Below are 15,890 nucleotides of genomic sequence, written 5' to 3'. Positions count from 1 at the left end.
TCTGCTTCAGAACGTATTCTACTACACTCTAGACCAGAGGTGCACAACAAGGGCCGATACGTTTCAGGATTTTGTGCCAGCTTCAAAGCGATGTACAAAAAGTGCATACCAAAGGTTGTTGGAACAACTACAACACACAGGTCCGATAAGGTACAATACTCATTTCGTACAGTTGTTCATAGCCATATCATGAATCGTGCCATCTGTGTCATGAATATAAAAACATATTGGGCTGGTTCTCTATTGCTCAGAGGTAACGCCTTTCGTGCACTGAACAGACTGGGGTGAACGGGATTCCAGCTGGAGGGTTCTGGGAGTACCTTCGCCGTGCCGAATGTCCCCTCGCCAGCGCCTGCACCTTCCGGACGCTGGCCCGCTGCCGGAGGTACTCGGCCCGCTGCTGGGAGCCCCGCCAGGCTGCCTGGATTATGACGGCGGCTCTGTGGCGGCTGGCCGCCCGGAACCTGCGCCAGGCCCTCTGCGGAGCGGGGAGAAGGAAGAACAACGAGGACCGTGACATGGACTGCTATCGCGACGTGCAGCCTGTGCTATAACCCTTCTGCGTCACATAATCAACTACGCGACATGTAGCCTGTGCTATAACCCTTCTGCGTCACATAATCAACTACGCGACATGTAGCCTGTGCTATAACCCTTCTGCGTCACATAATCAACTACGCGACATGTAGCCTGTGCTATAACCCTTCTGCGTCACATAATCAACTACGCGACATGTAGCCTGTGCTATAACCCTTCTGCGTCACATAATCAACTACGCGACGTGCAGCCTGTGCTATAACCCTTCTGCGTCACATAATCAATTATCGCGACATGTAGCCTGTGCTATAACCCTTCTGCATCACATAATCAACTACGCGACATGTAGCCTGTGCTATAACCCTTCTGCATCACATAATCAACTACGCGACATGTAGCCTGTGCTATAACCCTTCTGCGTCACATAATCAACTACGCGACATGTAGCCTGTGCTATAACCCTTCTGCATCACATAATCAACTACGCGACATGTAGCCTGTGCTATAACCCTTCTGCGTCACATAATCAACTATCACGACATGAAGCCTGCACCACTGTCTGTCACATGATCGACAGCAAGACATGAAGTAGGCACTCTCAGTCTTCTCTGTGGCATGAACAAATATTGTGACAAAATTAGCATGACTACCTAACCTTATTATCTATTTTCACCTGATCTCTACTCGACACAATTCCTCAATGTTCTCTATCACATAAACGACCACAATGACATGAACCCGACACCTTCCACTTGCATCCTTCTTGGTCACAAACTATTGCAACATTACCCTTCCTGTCATGACAAAGAGCTTACACTACTGCATGAGAAATGCCCACTTGCATGTGGAAACGCAGAACATGCAGAGCAGTGATTGTGAGCGCGTGCAGAAACGAGCCGTCGGATCGGCGAGGTCACCTGGATGAGGACGGCCGCCTCCCTCATGTGCTGGAACTGCCTCCTCTCCAATTTGGCGCGGAACCAGCGCTGCAGGAAGACGATCTTGTGCATGATTTCTTTGTGCCGCGTGTCCTTGAGCACCTGCCGCTCCGGCTCCTTCAGGAACACCTGGGGGGACACGAGGGAGGGGGCGTGAGCGGGGGTTCCATGGTACGGACGCGGGGACCCGCCCCTAACACCCGCGGTCAGCGGTGACAAAGAGGAAACAAAGGGTGGCGTGGCTAACCTTGGTCTTGCCGATCTGGTAGGTGGTGTTGTCCGGGAGGAGCCTCTGCAGAAGGGCGGAGATGTCTTCCTGAGATGGCTCCGCCCGGTTCGGGAGCAGCACCCGGTACTGCTCGATGAATTCCTTCAAAGACACACACACACACACACAATGCACACAAGCCCACCATCAGCCAATCACGTAACAGTGATGAGCATTGGCCTTCACTTTTGTGACCACCTTTGTGTCTTTAGCAATAAATGAGAATAATATGGATGATATTTCTTACGGAATAAGTAATACTGATGATAATGAAAACTAAAGGAATGCATAATCCCCTATAACTGGTAGATACACATCACAGCCCGTAACCCCACCTACCTGAAAGGTGTACCTGCACAGTCCTTAACCCCGCCTACCTGAAAGGTGTACCTGCACAGCCCTTAACCCCGCCTACCTGAAAGGTGCACCTGCACAGCCCTGAACCCCGCCTACCTGAAAGGTGCACCTGCACAGCCCTTAACCCCGCCTACCTGAAAGGTGCACCTGCACAGTCCTTAACCCCGCCTACCTGAAAGGTGCACCTGCACAGCCCTTAACCCCGCCTACCTGAAAGGTGTACCTGCACAGCCCTGAACCCCGCCTACCTGAAAGGTGTACTTGGCGCCGTAACCGGACCTCCTGATTCGCACCGTCTCCAGCATACCCGTGTACCGCAGCTGCTGAAGCACCAGCGTTTCATCGAAGCTCATCTCCATCTGCAAAGAGCACGCACACGCACACAGACACGCACACAGACACGCACACGTACCCATGCAACACACACACGCACACAGACACACACACGCACACAGACGCACACACACGCACACAGACGCACACACAGACACACACACGCACACAGACACGCACACACAGACACGCACACAGACACGCACACGCACACAGACACGCACACGCAGACACGCACAGACACGCACACAGACACGCACACAGACACGCACACAGACACGCACACAGACACGCACACGCAGACACGCACACAGACACGCACACGCAGACACGCACACACAGACACGCACACAGACACGCACACAGACACGCACACACACGCACACGTGCCCATGCAACACACACTCGTTAGGGGCACTGTGCAGGCTGCTGACTGGCAGTATCCCACGCTGGCAGTAGCACAGAGAGAGTCCCGGCACATTACCTTCTCAGCATTGGAGCGAATGCAGCGGATGAAGAAGGGCTCTGCCTTGCCTAGAGTCTCCATCAGCTTACTGAGGGACGTCTGCACAACGTAAAACAGCGTAAGGGCTTTTACCAATACCCCAGTTTTACATAGCATACATTTCATTTACCCCATTTACATTTATCCTTGTATCTTTGGTTATCCTTTATCTTTGGTTATTATACTTTCGTAACATGATCAAACTTTCAGTATGGAGGTGTGGTTGCGACATGAGAAGTTATCCCAATCTGAATGTTTCGGAGTGGGTTAAAATGAGATGGAAGTCAACCATCCACACAGTAAAACCACCCTCTGTCTTCTCATAGCCGGTGTTTTTTAGCTACACTCAACAGGGCACCACGCTAGCTGAAACCTGACTGGCACACCGGCGTGGAGGACTGCTCACCTGGAACTGGGCACTAATGCTGGGGGGCTTCTTCTTCTTGTGCAGGTGGAGCAGAGACTTGGTGGTGCGGTCGTGTAAGGTGAGGCCCACTATGAACTTGAGGGAGCGGGAATCGATAAGGCTCTGAGGGGCAACACAGACAGCGCTGTCAGCACGTGAACTAGCACACTAGAGCATGTACACTGGCCATCTAGTGTCTACCACAGGTCCCTGCAGGCTGGTATACATTTAATGAGCACTCAAAATGGGCACCGAGAGTACAGTGAGGTGAAGCCAGGGTGGAAAATCCAGGTTCGGAAAGTAAAACTCCTTCCCCAGTATTTTGTTCCGATCATCTGGATTTCCCAATTAGCACAGTTCTATAGCCGGGAGGTAGAACTAAGCAGTGAAACCAGCTGCCTGAGCTCCTGGGTGGAAGAAACACAAGGCAGGACTTTCACTTCCCGACCCGTGGTCTTTACACCTCTTGAGTGAAGGCGTGACAATCAGGGAGGTCAAAATGTCACCACACCAAAGCCAATTATGACATCAGCAGGGAGGTGGCAGATGAGATCTCAAAATCTGCTGACCAGTGAAGAAAAGTCGACCTCCATCTTTTGGGCTGAGCCTGAAGGTGCACCCAGAGGAGAGGGCCATCGGCAGGGGCGCGCTTACCTTGGGAATGAGCTGCTTCTGCCTGGCGTTCTTATTTTTCCTGTGGGAAAGTAAGGGAGAGGGGCAGTGAGAGGGGGGCTGGTGGCTAATGGAACGAAGCTAGCGGAATGTTAGTGCGATGACTCATGCATGGTCAATGTAGAGTGCAGGGAGAGGGGTTACACCTGGCAGAGAGGAACACGATTAGCGAGGGAAAGAAGTTATTGGAGGAGAGGTGGAGGGGGGGAGGGGTGATCCAGCCAGCCAGAACTACGCCACCGCACCGGTGGGGTTCCTCTACGGTCTTCACTTCGGCGTCCTCGCTATGAACACGACTGAGAGTTTAGCTCAACACAACGTGCATCAAACGAAGCAGGGGAGGAAGATGGCAGTGCTGCAACGAGGCCTGCAGGAGAGCCATTCTGCGTCTCGCGGTGAGGGTAGAAACGCTGTGTTTCATTGTTCAGAGAGAATATCCAAATTCTGGATACCGTCACTGTGAAGCAAATTAAGCTTCCAAAATGGGGGGGGGTTTCCAAAAAACAAAACGTTTCTAGCCTCAGGCGCGATGCAAAGGTCGCAGGGAAAGCACGGACACGTTCGCGGGCACGGTCTGCGCATGCAGCAGCTCCTGCGTCTCCAGCAGCGCATCTCCAGGACATGCAGGGCCCGCGGCGAGCTGCAAGCTCCTCGCTCGGCGAGGATCACGCCGGTTTCGGTTTATCGGCACGCCGAGCTGACAAACGGCATTCCGCTGCCACGCAGTGATTTGTTGCAGATCTTCTTCTTCCATATCCCTGCTGGGACACTCACTCCGGCTCTTTCATCGTAGGGGGGTTGGGGGGGGTAGAATTAATCACAGGGTGTGGTTCCCTCCTGTCAGCGCAAGCCAGTGTCCTCGCATTCTCCACAGCGAATTTAGAAGAATCATGCGGAAAACCTTTTGAGGGTGCGAAGGGGCCAGATGATTCCGCAGCAGAATTAACAAGGCCTTCAGTTGCCACTGGCAACTGCCCTCTGTTTATGTGGCTGAGACTCAGACACACAGTTTGATGAAGGGGATATGAACACCAGTGTAAGGTGCCTTGCAGCACTCCACACAGGCTAATGGAAATGCATTGTGGGATTGGGGTGTCGAAGGAGGACCGAGTATGGGGGTAGCACTAGTCTAGGCCGGAGGGGGTGTGGGGTTGGGGGTGTTGCTGACAAACTCACTGAAGGACGTGGCGAGGGAACCGCAGGCGACCCCAGGACTGCAGTAACTTGCGAGGGTCTTCGCCGTCCAACTGCAAGTCCTTTATGGAGCTGATGATTTGGGCATGCATGTCCCTGATTCCACCCAACCACAGGTGCAGGGGATTATGGGTAAGGGGTGGGGAGAACAGAGAGTGAGGGAAGGGGCCATTTGGGCAGGAATGGAGAAAAAGAAGGGACAGGAATACAACAGAGACACAGTTAGGACACCTTCAGAAGGACAAAGCCAGAAAGAAACCACCCTACACCAAGAGAAACCACCAACGACCCAAATGTTTTCCACATGGAGGCGCGAGCCGGACGGCCGGGGGAGGGCAGCCCAAGGGCAGCTGGAGACCCGTTTGCACGGCCTTCCTTCCACATCTGGAACGAAGGCCTTCAAAAAACAAAAAAACAGTTCCTGCTGAAAGGCGGTTTACTCCCGAAAGTGCTGGCGTTAAAGCGCCTTTCAGCAGGAGCTCAGAGGAGACCGCGCTCTCACGTGCGGCTCCGCCCCCCCGGGGCTCGGGCCCACCCCGGCACTCCGCTCGCGGAAAGAGTTCCGCCCGCACATGGTGTTAATCTCCTCACGCCATGCTCTCGTCGGAAGGGGGGTGGGGGGGTGCTGAACATGCGGCTCCGGATTAATGTTGAGTAGTGGACTCCCTTTAACCATGCTGGTGTTAAGCTGGTGACTGGGACTGGTGTTAAGGTGATGGCAGTTCCACTGTGGCCTCGGCCCATGCACTGCTGTACTTACCACATCGCTAACACACATGGAGGGGCAGGTGAGGGGGGTGGGGGGGAGGGGGGGTTGGGCCAATGGGCAACCGTACTCTCCTGGGCATGCTCAGGCACCCTAGGGGTCTTGCTACATTTGCAAAGCTACAGTAAAGCCACCGTTTCTATACTGTGCATGCTTTCACTTCAGAATGAGCCTAATGGGAGGCCGTTCATTATAATCCCTACCTGCTTAAAAGACTTTCTATGCCCTTTAATTTCCCATCCGCAAGGTCTTAATAGATTTTTTATTACATCCCATTAGTCAGTGTGTTTGTCCAGCTTCCCCCTCAGTAATCACGGGATTATTAAGAGAGCAGCAGCCCCCCATACATTACTGAGCTACGCAGGAAGACTAATAAACTTAACTGGAAAGAGATTAAGCGTGTGTGATCGTGTGCTAGAGAGTGTGTGTGTGCGCGTGTGTGTGCGTGCGTGTGTGCATACATGCCAGTATGCGCATGTGCATGACTGAATGTGCGTGTACAAGAAAGAAAGAGGGTAACTATAAATGAGAGTAAGGCCTCCATTAAAAGAATGTGTGACCTACACCAACGTTGCACTGAGATTCATAAAGATATTTATACTCATGTATGCAGGGTTCCTGAGCTCGGTAAAACTTGTTCCCATCCGTTGACACACGGAGCTGTTATCTTGGGCCATGCATGCAGTTGCCACCGGCTCCGTGCAGAATGACGTCATCGCTAGGGCTCCTCTCTGTGTGCTCTAACATACGGCCGAACAAGCAGCACGTAAACAGCCCAACCCGTTCCGCCCTCACCGCACACACCAGCATGCTACGCCGCGGTTCTAAACGACTATCAGCGCCCTTCACTTCATCCGACCGAGATTAATAATAATTCTCATTCGCGCGACTGGAACATTGCGCCATAACTCAAGGGCCTGGGAAGCATGTGAAAGCAGAAGAGGACGAGTCTGTAATCAAGCTGACAAAAGTTAGAAACTCCATGTCTTACTGAACCCTAAATATTATCATCCGTGTACAATATTACCAGAGGTTGTCTTCAAGAACCAGTGTTTGTGGATCGGGCTGGAACCAGAACTATTCACAAAGCCAACAGGGGGAGAGACTCGGTGATTTATGACCTAAAATCTTTGCGCCTTTTGCCAATTTACATATTTAATCCAATAGTTTCCCAGCCATCCAGAAATAAATAATTTACAGTCAAATTACTGTTACAACATTACATTACATTTACATTTTTATTGTAAAATGATTTCGCACAGCATTAATGCTGTGGGAAATCATGGTCACACATCATCTAGAGTGAGTGTCTTTCAATGAATGAATATGTCTATTACCATATCTACTGCAACAGTAAGAGGACAACATTGCTCCTAAAGCCTAAGTGTGGAAATATATCCCTGTCTCTGACCCAGTGACTGCCACGCTGTTTGCATGACTTCTAAAATCACACATTTCCTGTAGCGTTGGCAAGAAACTCAAATGAATGCGATGTGGGTATAACTTGCTCCGGAGGTGATTTACGAACGTATGATCAATCTGGCAAAAAAACACACAGAAAAAGGGAAAGTATAGGGAAGGGGTGAGAGATAATCACAGGACACTAAATCATAATGCTGGAGAGGGCTGCACATGAGGCTGTGACGAAGAGCTCGTCTTGCGCTCCGCTTTCTGCTCTGTGTCAGATGTTCCACCTCAGTTAGGGGATGAATGACGGTGTTGCCTTTAATATTGGATCTAGAATGCGCTCACGCCGGTTCTGACCTGATTCAAACCCAAGCGTAAAACCCTGGGGCCCTTCTGTTCATTTGTTGGGCCTGGCGAGCAACAGAACCACACAACATGACCTGAGCCCGGGCCAGCACTCTTTCAGAATCCTTCATAAGTCGAGCATAAAAGAAGCTTTCCAAAAAACGATCTAAACTGGTCAACATGTTCAAAGTGAAACAATATGAGACGGTATCATAGCTGCAGCTGACAGAGCTCTGCATCCTGCAGGAGGACTGTGAGCTTAATGATGAAAAAATCTCCTTCTCTGGAACATCAGGCATGTGCAGACAAAAAAACAGTCTACAAGATGATACGGATGGGATTTTTTCCGTAAGGTTTCAAGCAGTTTTTATCAATCCGACTCCTACTCAAACTCCTATTTTCTCAATTCCGAACAGTCTTTCATTCTCCGCAAGTCATTTTAGTAATTCATTGGGTAATGTGCACGAGCACAGTGGTAAGGAATGGGCTGTATGAAGTCAGGTTCGATCCGGTAAGGACACTTTTACCTGAGCAGTCTAACCTGCATTGCTAGTATATATCCAGCTGTGTAAATGATATGTAAAGCTATGTAAAAGTTGGTAAGTCGCTGGATAAGAGCGTCTGCAATCCTGAATCAATAATCTGTCTCAAAATACCCCCACACTAAAATCCAGTGGCAATCACTGTAACTGTGTCAGCCATCTTAAAATGAATCAGAGGTGTTTTAACAAGTTTTCAGGTGAGGCAACAGTAGATGAACAGGTTTTTCTTGCACTTCAACTATACGTGCACTTCAGCCGTGCACAATTTAATAACCTCGCATAGTAAGCTGGCGGAATGTTCTCCAGCACATTTATCCCACGTGGATAACTGATCCCCCCCCACCGACCCCCACCCCCACAATTGTGACACACAACACTGTAGCCAAACTAAAAGGGAAAACATATTTGCGGCTGAAGAGCCGAAGGCTAGTTCTGAACCCTAACAGAGAGCAGACTCGTTGCTAATTGCTTTCTTCCAGCGGTTCAGGAGCAACTCCAGTCACTGAAAAGGAAAAAGCTCAGTGACTGGGAGGCCATGGAGTCAAAGACTTGACTGAAGCATCTGATCTGAGCATGCCCAGAGGGTAAGGAGGGCTCCAGTACCCCTGTGCCCCCCCCTCAGTCTCAAAGCCCCTCCTGTTGTACCTCTCAAATTTTTCTCCAGTCCACTTACTTCTTACTCTCATAGCTAGCAAAGATGTCTTCGAATGCCTCTAGAGGGCGCTCCTCAGAATGATCAAAGGAGAAATCGAGCAAAGAGGCGCGGCTGTAGAGGAGAAAACGGCACAAGCTTCATCAGACACCTCCTGCCAATCAGGACAGGTTAGCAGGAACAGACTGCAGGAAGTTCCCAACCTAATCAGCCAGTATCTACCACTGGCTTCTGGCATGGACATCTGGGAGATGTAGGCCAACATTTACAGATCAGTCTGGATCTAAAATCACTTTAAGGGAAAATTACAGCCTTGTGGAAAATAATATCTCTCAGATGACTTAATTCTCCATTTTCACCATAGTGGAAAAACTGGGGCAGCCAACATAGATTAAACTTAATGTTTCTGTACTGACAGTACTGTGGTGGGATGAAGTTTGTTTGGCCTGAAATAGTGTAAATGGTTTTAAAATGGAGTGCTAGGTGGTATTCAACTGAGCGCACACACTCAATGGTGAGCTGGCTGGCTGGCTGGCTATGATCAAAACAAAAACTGCCTGCAGTGTGTCCCAGAGGAAAAGGCTGTCATATGACCACCCCACAGCACCAGTGCGGAGGAGAGGAGATCAGGTTCCACGTCCCCAATTCTCTGCCCTCTTCCTCCTCCCCTACCCTGCACCCCCCCCACCCCTCCCCCCCCCACCCCCCGCCCCTCCTCCTCCCCCGGCCGGCCCTGGTGTTACTGCTCTTACCGGTACATCCTCTCCACGGGGGTGTTGGACCTCTGCAGCTCCCCCAATGGGGTCCGACAACTGGGCCGTACCACACCTGCAGGACAGAGGGCACACTGATGCCACGTTCTGCCCCAAACATCTGTGTGCGCCAGGACCAGAGGCTCCCGGGCACCGTTACCTCAGCTCGTTATAAACAAGGGGCCTGCGTTCAGCCGCCAGTCAAACTCAGCCTTTAATAAACAGTCTGAGATACGCTACCGGTCAGAGGTTTTAGCAACTCTGTTTAATAACTTTAAGTTTACTAACTTTAAGCAGTTTAACTTCAACCTCAAATGACACAAGGTAAGAAGCAAATAGTCAGAATTTAAAAATAATCTTCTACTTCACTGGATAGTGACCTACGTTTTCCAGTTCATAAAAAAGCCATATTTGGCAAAATAAACAGGTGAACAAATTCTTTCCATTTTTCAACAAGTCAAGTAATGTCAAGCTAGTCCGGGACGAACTGGACAGAAAGGTCAAGGAGGAGCAACGCACAAGTGCAGCACATCTGTGGGAACTTCTACAGCACTGCTGGTGTAAACTTTCAGAACCATATGACTAGCTTTGTATAAAAAACAGCATGAATATGCTCAGCAGTTATTCCTGCAAAAGGTGGCTATTTTGATTCATATAAGATTCTTGGAAATTTTTTTGGTAAAATAATAGGTGTCTATTTCTTTTTTACCTCCGATTGATTGAAAATTGTGGGTATACTGAAACTTCTGACCGGTAGTTTACGTATCGTGTCCCTGGGCCAGTGTCACCTCTGTGAGTGCGTAGGCCACAGCAGGCCCGGGGCAGCGTGGGATAGGTCAGAGGCCTGGGAGCGCGGCGTTCCCGCGTACCTGCGGTCTTGGCGGCCCAGCGGCGCCCCGCCTCGTTGAAGGCGGCCATGCCGCGGATGGTGGCCCGGAGGATGCCCCAGCGGAACATGGCGACCGGGTCCATCCCGATCAGCTGGCGCACGTAGGCCCGGTCGCTGCTGCGCAGGAGCGCCACGATGTCCGACCGCATGTGGTCCGTGTTCTTCTCCCGGAAGTCCTGTCGCCGCGGGGGAGCGCAGAGTTAGGAACAGACCGCCACAGCGTCCAGAGCGAGACACCACAACCAGGCTTTAACCTGAACTCCTCCACTGACACGCAGAGCAACAACCAAAACAGGGTGACAACTTGATGGGAATCATGAGCTCATTAGTCTATTCAATTAGATTCACAGCAGTCACTTTTAAGTCATTTAAATATTTCCAAATTGACCTTGAACTGACCATTTCTGTTCTTGATCAGCGGCTGCATGAACTCAAGGATAAACTCCACACATTTTTACCAGGGGTGATTCATTCCTGTTATTTGACATCACAGACTTTAGTCACGGGCCTCCCCTCTCCTACAGGCCATGAGGGTCTTAGCCTCAGCCCAGCTCTGGTCTGGTCTCACCTTGATCTGGTACTTGACCATGCCAGCAAAGTGCCGGATGACGAAGGCCGGCTCCATCACGGGCGTGGGGACGAAGTACTTGTTCCCCTGATGCTGCTGCTTGAACTTGGCCAGCAGGGTTTGGTCAGTGGCATGAGGGAAGCTACGGAGAGAGAGAGAGAGGGAAAGAGGAAGAGAAAGACCGTTAACGAGCACCGCTGGAGAACCTTAAACCTTCACCTCTGGCCGCAGAGCGCGCACGCTCTTATCCACAACAACCTACACAGATCACACTTTATACACAATCCATTCATACAGCTTTACCAGTTTACTAAAGCGGTTCAGGTTAAGTACCTTGCTCAAGGGCACAACAGCTGAATCCAAATCGAACCAGCACCCTTTGAGTTAAAGCGGCTTGGGAACAGGGCTTGTAACTCAGAGATTGCTGGTTCTATTTCGATTCCTAGCTGGGGCACTGCTGTTGTACCCTTGGGTGAGGTGCGTAGCGTACTTAGCCGGGACACTTACTTGCTCTCCTCATCCAGCAGGTAGAAGAGGCCCGTGGGCTTCTTGCTGATCAGGTGGATGCAGCCCACGTTGTCCGTGTAGTCGATGTTGTGCCAGGTGATGCCCTCAGCCTGGTACTCCTCCTGTGGCACAAATACAGGCCTGAGACCCACAGCCTACACTTCCCATCACCACCAACCAGCCCTCGCAAAACATGACACCAACCGTCATCGTGTCACATTACACTGAGGACCGAAGCTAGGTTCAACTCCAATTTCATTCTGTCAGCTCAAGAAACGGACGGAAATTCAAATTCATTCACTAAACCACTCTGCAGGGAACATTACGGATATGATCCCATTCACAGATTTAATTTCAGAGGGCTTCCTGAGTTGACTGAACGGTAATGGGATTGACCTGCGGGTCACTTCCTCTGTGGTCCTCGCCTCAGTGACATCGCCACACGAACAAGCTCACCTGCTCCAGCTTGAAGATGTGCTGGTTGAAGTAATACTGAAGCTGCTCGTTGGCGTAGTTAATGCAGAACTGCTCAAAGCTGTTGGTCTCGAAGTCCTCAAACCCGAATATGTCCAGCACACCGATGGACAAGCACTGGAACGGGAAAAGGCTATCAGATGCGTGCGCATGCACAAACACGCAAACAAATACACACATGGACACGCAGATACAAACACACAAACGCACACACACACTCACACACACACACACGCACACAAACACACGCACGCACACACATGGACACGCAGACACAAACACACACACACACGCACACACACACACACACGCACACACATACACACGTGGACACGTGGACACGCAGACACACACACACACACACAAGTTGGCCAGCTCCCTAACAGACGCTTCTCACGGTCGGTTTGCGTTGGCGCTGGAGAGGAGCGCTCCGCTGCTCCGGGCGCCTCACCGTAACGGACTCCTCCATGTCCTTCTTGTTGAGCAGCGCGTGGTTGATGCGCAGGACGATCCAGTCGAACAGGGCGCTGTACAGCGACTTGGCCATGGAGTCCCTGGCGGTGACGGCCTGGAGAGAGAGCGACGGCGGAGCGCGGTGAGTATAAACCCTCCGCCGAGGCCGAAGAGCAACAGGCGCTAACGTCACCTACCTCGCTCTGGCTGTAGGGCAGGATGAGCTTGTCGTTGACCGTCACCGTTTTCCTTTTTGTGAGCGCCTCCACCAACAGCTCCTCTTTAACCTGAGTGACCAGGGACAACGCACATACTCACTGGAAAGTTAGCATTAGTGGCTGGGTTTCTGCTGGGGGGGTGTGTGTGGGGGGGTTCAGTGGGGTGGCAGTTCTCCTGAGATGAAGCGGTTAATCTCCCTGTGCTATGCGAATAATCTCAATAACTATTTCACAACATGCAAATTCAAGTAACGCACAAAAAGATAAACCCGACTACTAAAATCCCTCCCTCACAATTCAGTCTCTATCCCTCCTACTCACAGCTGCGCTAGGGGGAGGAATTCCGTGGGTACATCACAGATAAGCACAGTTCTACACGGTGCCGGTATGTCGGAATGCAGATTAACCCTTCGCGAGTGGGTTTTTTGGAATGTTCCAGAGCTCCACAGCTTTAGGTTACCAGTAGTGATTGTGACATCAGCATTAGAATGTTCAGTCAAGAACATTCCAACCACGTATTTGTGACCTCACACCTTACAGGGTTAATGTGTGGCCGTGAGGGAGATGGTCACCTTGAGCAGATCGGACAGGGTGGCCAGGACCTCCGGGGGCCCCACGTCCAGCCCCTCGTCCCGCCCCGTCGACTTGCGCCTGTACGTCACGTTGCCCAGGTACAGGATGGCGGACAGTACTGAGAAAATCCTGCAAAAAAAAGAAGAAAAAAAAGAAGCTCAGCAGCAGCGTTACGGAAGGCGGCTCAATCTCGAGCACGCTGTGCAGATAATGGCCTCATTAAAATTTCAAAGGCTCATTTCGCTCGTTCTTTGGCGGTGACACAATGACACAAAGGCTCCCCGCGACTTCAGGCCCTGGCGTCCGCTCAAGCCGTGCGAGTAAACAAGCAGACGCACGTCCGTAACCCCGCTCTTATTTCTGGCACGAACCCCGGGCCGCGAGCAATCCACACACTTGCTGGCCTTTGTTGGCGCATTTTTTTGCGCCTTTGTTGACAAGTCCCACCCTGCTGAAACTGTTTGCCTGGGTTGTAGTTCTCATTCAGAATTTCGTTACTGCATTTTACTTCACTCCGTGAGGTTCAATAGCCAGAGCAAGAGGAAAAACACATTTCGTTTTGCTTATTTACTCACTGCCGATAAGAGCGTCAGCCAGAAGCCTAAAATTTCATGCGACGTAAATGCGCATGAAATGCGGATCGCAGGCGTTCCTGCGATCCACATGAGGCTGCACGTCTGGTTCTGTCATCGATACAGGGGTCTGCTTAGCCCCGAATGAGTTTCCATGACGACGGCGACAGGAAATGACACTGTTTCCACTCACTGTTTCTTAGTGGCGGGGAGGAAGCCCACCATCTCCATGGCCTGCTGCAGCCTCTCAAAGTCGTGGCGCAGATCCTCTTCATCTTCAATCTTAAAGTTTTGCTGTGAGGGAGAGAGAGTGAGCGAGCGAGGGAGGGAGAGAGAGAAGGGGAGGGAGGGAGGGAGGGAAGGAGGGAGGGAGGGAGGGAGGGAGAAGGTGAGAAAGGGCAGGGGGGATGAACAAAGCAGGCCTGATTGGTATGCCATGTACAGATGCTCTGCAGCACACAGTGCATTCAGGAGCCCTGCAGCCCGGGCCAGAACAGGAAGCAGCGGCTGCAGAGTTCCTCACACTGAGGCACACGCAGTTTCAGCCTCAGCCATGACCGGGCCAGGCGTTAGAGGGGCTTTCCCTCCACCCTTAACGGACACGGGAGCGAGCGGGCGCGGTCAGGCACGCGGTCAGGCACTCACCGCGGCGGCCTGGTTGCCCGGGCAGCGTACCTGCTTGAGGTAGAGGTAGTCTTCAGGCTGTAGAAGTTTGAACTCCTTGCGTTCCTCCTCCGATGCCCCCACCAGCAGGTAGTAGAACACGTGGTAGTTCCTGCAGGGAAGGCAATTCCGACATGGATTCTACACCAGGGTTTCACGCGTAGCGTGTCAAACTGCCCCGCCCAATATTCCCTCAGATCCCGGTCACAACCATCCGGGTCCACGGCTGCTTCTGTGCGCCGCTGCTTTCCCCGGCCTCGCTACAAGACACCAGGCCTGCGCGCACTGCTACAAAAACCAGCCGGTCTAATTAGCCGCCGTGTTCGAAAGCGCGAGGGCTGAAATTACACAGTTCCTAAAACGTCAGGAGTAATTAGCAGCGCATATGGCGCGCATTAGAGTCCAGGGCTCTGGATCACAGCCGAAATAAAACCGTTGGGGCTTTCCAGGCGAACTGACAGGGGCCTCCCACCCGCACGGGCCCGGTTCTGAGAACCGCCGACACCGGGGGAACCGCTCGCAGTTCTCATCACGCGGGCTTACGTGGGTCGTGGGTCGAAGGTCGCGACGTTCCCGGGGCTGTCTTACCTTTCGTTCTTCTCTCTGGAGACCAGCCGAGACTTCTCCAGAAGGTACTTTTCCACAACCGCCCTGCGATGGGAGGGGCAACCATTTCAGAGACATTCGGGACAGAGCCACTCCCCCTCGCCCCTTGGCTGCAGTTTACAGAGGTAACTCATGTGAAGAGAGGCCTGGCAGTTAGGTGAGGGGGGGAGGGCTAAAAATCATATGAGGATACAGAAACAGAATGTCCTCAAGGTCTACTGGAGACAGCCACAAAGTACCATGCAAAGCCACAGAGGCAGCAGCTCGCTTTAAATACGAGTTTAAAAACTAAATGAGCTTTTTACTAAACTGCCATGATGCAAGCAAATTAAAATTCTAACCCTATCAATGTTAATATCAGTGAATAGGCCAGCCATTGGAGGAGGATGCATTCATTTAGACTTCCACACTGGCAAGCTGTGTTGTCCTCGGCATACAAACTGGGTCTAGCTAATCTAATAAACAGCAACTAGTAATTTCTTCTATTGCATTATCTTAGCCCAGGTTTAAAATGGCGTGCACACAAGCGAACACACACACAAGCACACACACTCGAACACAGAACGCCATGTCCTTACATTATTATGCAGTTATTCGGTTTGAATGGCATATTTTTTTTTCTACCCCTTACATTCCAAGCCCACTGATTACGACAGCAGCGCTCAACACAGATCTCTGGATAAAGCCGATGCT

The 15,890-nt window shown here is 51.4% G+C and overlaps 1 protein-coding gene across 14 annotated transcripts in view; it reads right to left on the bottom strand.

Moving 5' to 3' along the window:
- The window catches only part of si:zfos-588f8.1, a 68,777-nt gene that overhangs the window by 16,657 nt on the left and 36,230 nt on the right, over positions 1–15,890 (bottom strand). For 9 of the 14 annotated variants that reach the window (XM_064331692.1, XM_064331693.1, XM_064331696.1 and 6 more), the window contains exons 4-23: positions 15,180–15,242; positions 14,604–14,703; positions 14,122–14,222; positions 13,356–13,485; positions 12,763–12,852; positions 12,564–12,680; positions 12,095–12,229; positions 11,639–11,760; positions 11,132–11,273; positions 10,544–10,739; positions 9,675–9,750; positions 8,944–9,036; positions 5,193–5,306; positions 3,999–4,038; positions 3,345–3,467; positions 2,918–2,998; positions 2,349–2,459; positions 1,723–1,845; positions 1,455–1,604; positions 321–478 (exon numbers count right to left, since the gene is read on the bottom strand). In XM_064331692.1, the coding sequence (XP_064187762.1) occupies positions 321–478; positions 1,455–1,604; positions 1,723–1,845; positions 2,349–2,459; positions 2,918–2,998; positions 3,345–3,467; positions 3,999–4,038; positions 5,193–5,306; positions 8,944–9,036; positions 9,675–9,750; positions 10,544–10,739; positions 11,132–11,273; positions 11,639–11,760; positions 12,095–12,229; positions 12,564–12,680; positions 12,763–12,852; positions 13,356–13,485; positions 14,122–14,222; positions 14,604–14,703; positions 15,180–15,242 (2,265 nt within the window). The remainder of the gene's footprint in view (positions 1–320; positions 479–1,454; positions 1,605–1,722; positions 1,846–2,348; positions 2,460–2,917; positions 2,999–3,344; positions 3,468–3,998; positions 4,039–5,192; positions 5,307–8,943; positions 9,037–9,674; positions 9,751–10,543; positions 10,740–11,131; positions 11,274–11,638; positions 11,761–12,094; positions 12,230–12,563; positions 12,681–12,762; positions 12,853–13,355; positions 13,486–14,121; positions 14,223–14,603; positions 14,704–15,179; positions 15,243–15,890) is intronic. The other 5 variants (XM_064331695.1, XM_064331706.1, XM_064331694.1 and 2 more) reach the window with 3 other exon arrangements.

Source organism: Anguilla rostrata, chromosome 4, assembly GCF_018555375.3.
Source record: "Anguilla rostrata isolate EN2019 chromosome 4, ASM1855537v3, whole genome shotgun sequence".
Lineage (NCBI taxonomy): Eukaryota > Metazoa > Chordata > Actinopteri > Anguilliformes > Anguillidae > Anguilla > Anguilla rostrata.
The sequence above is the reverse complement of the archived record's forward strand: the minus strand, read 5'-3'. Positions and strand labels throughout refer to the sequence as shown.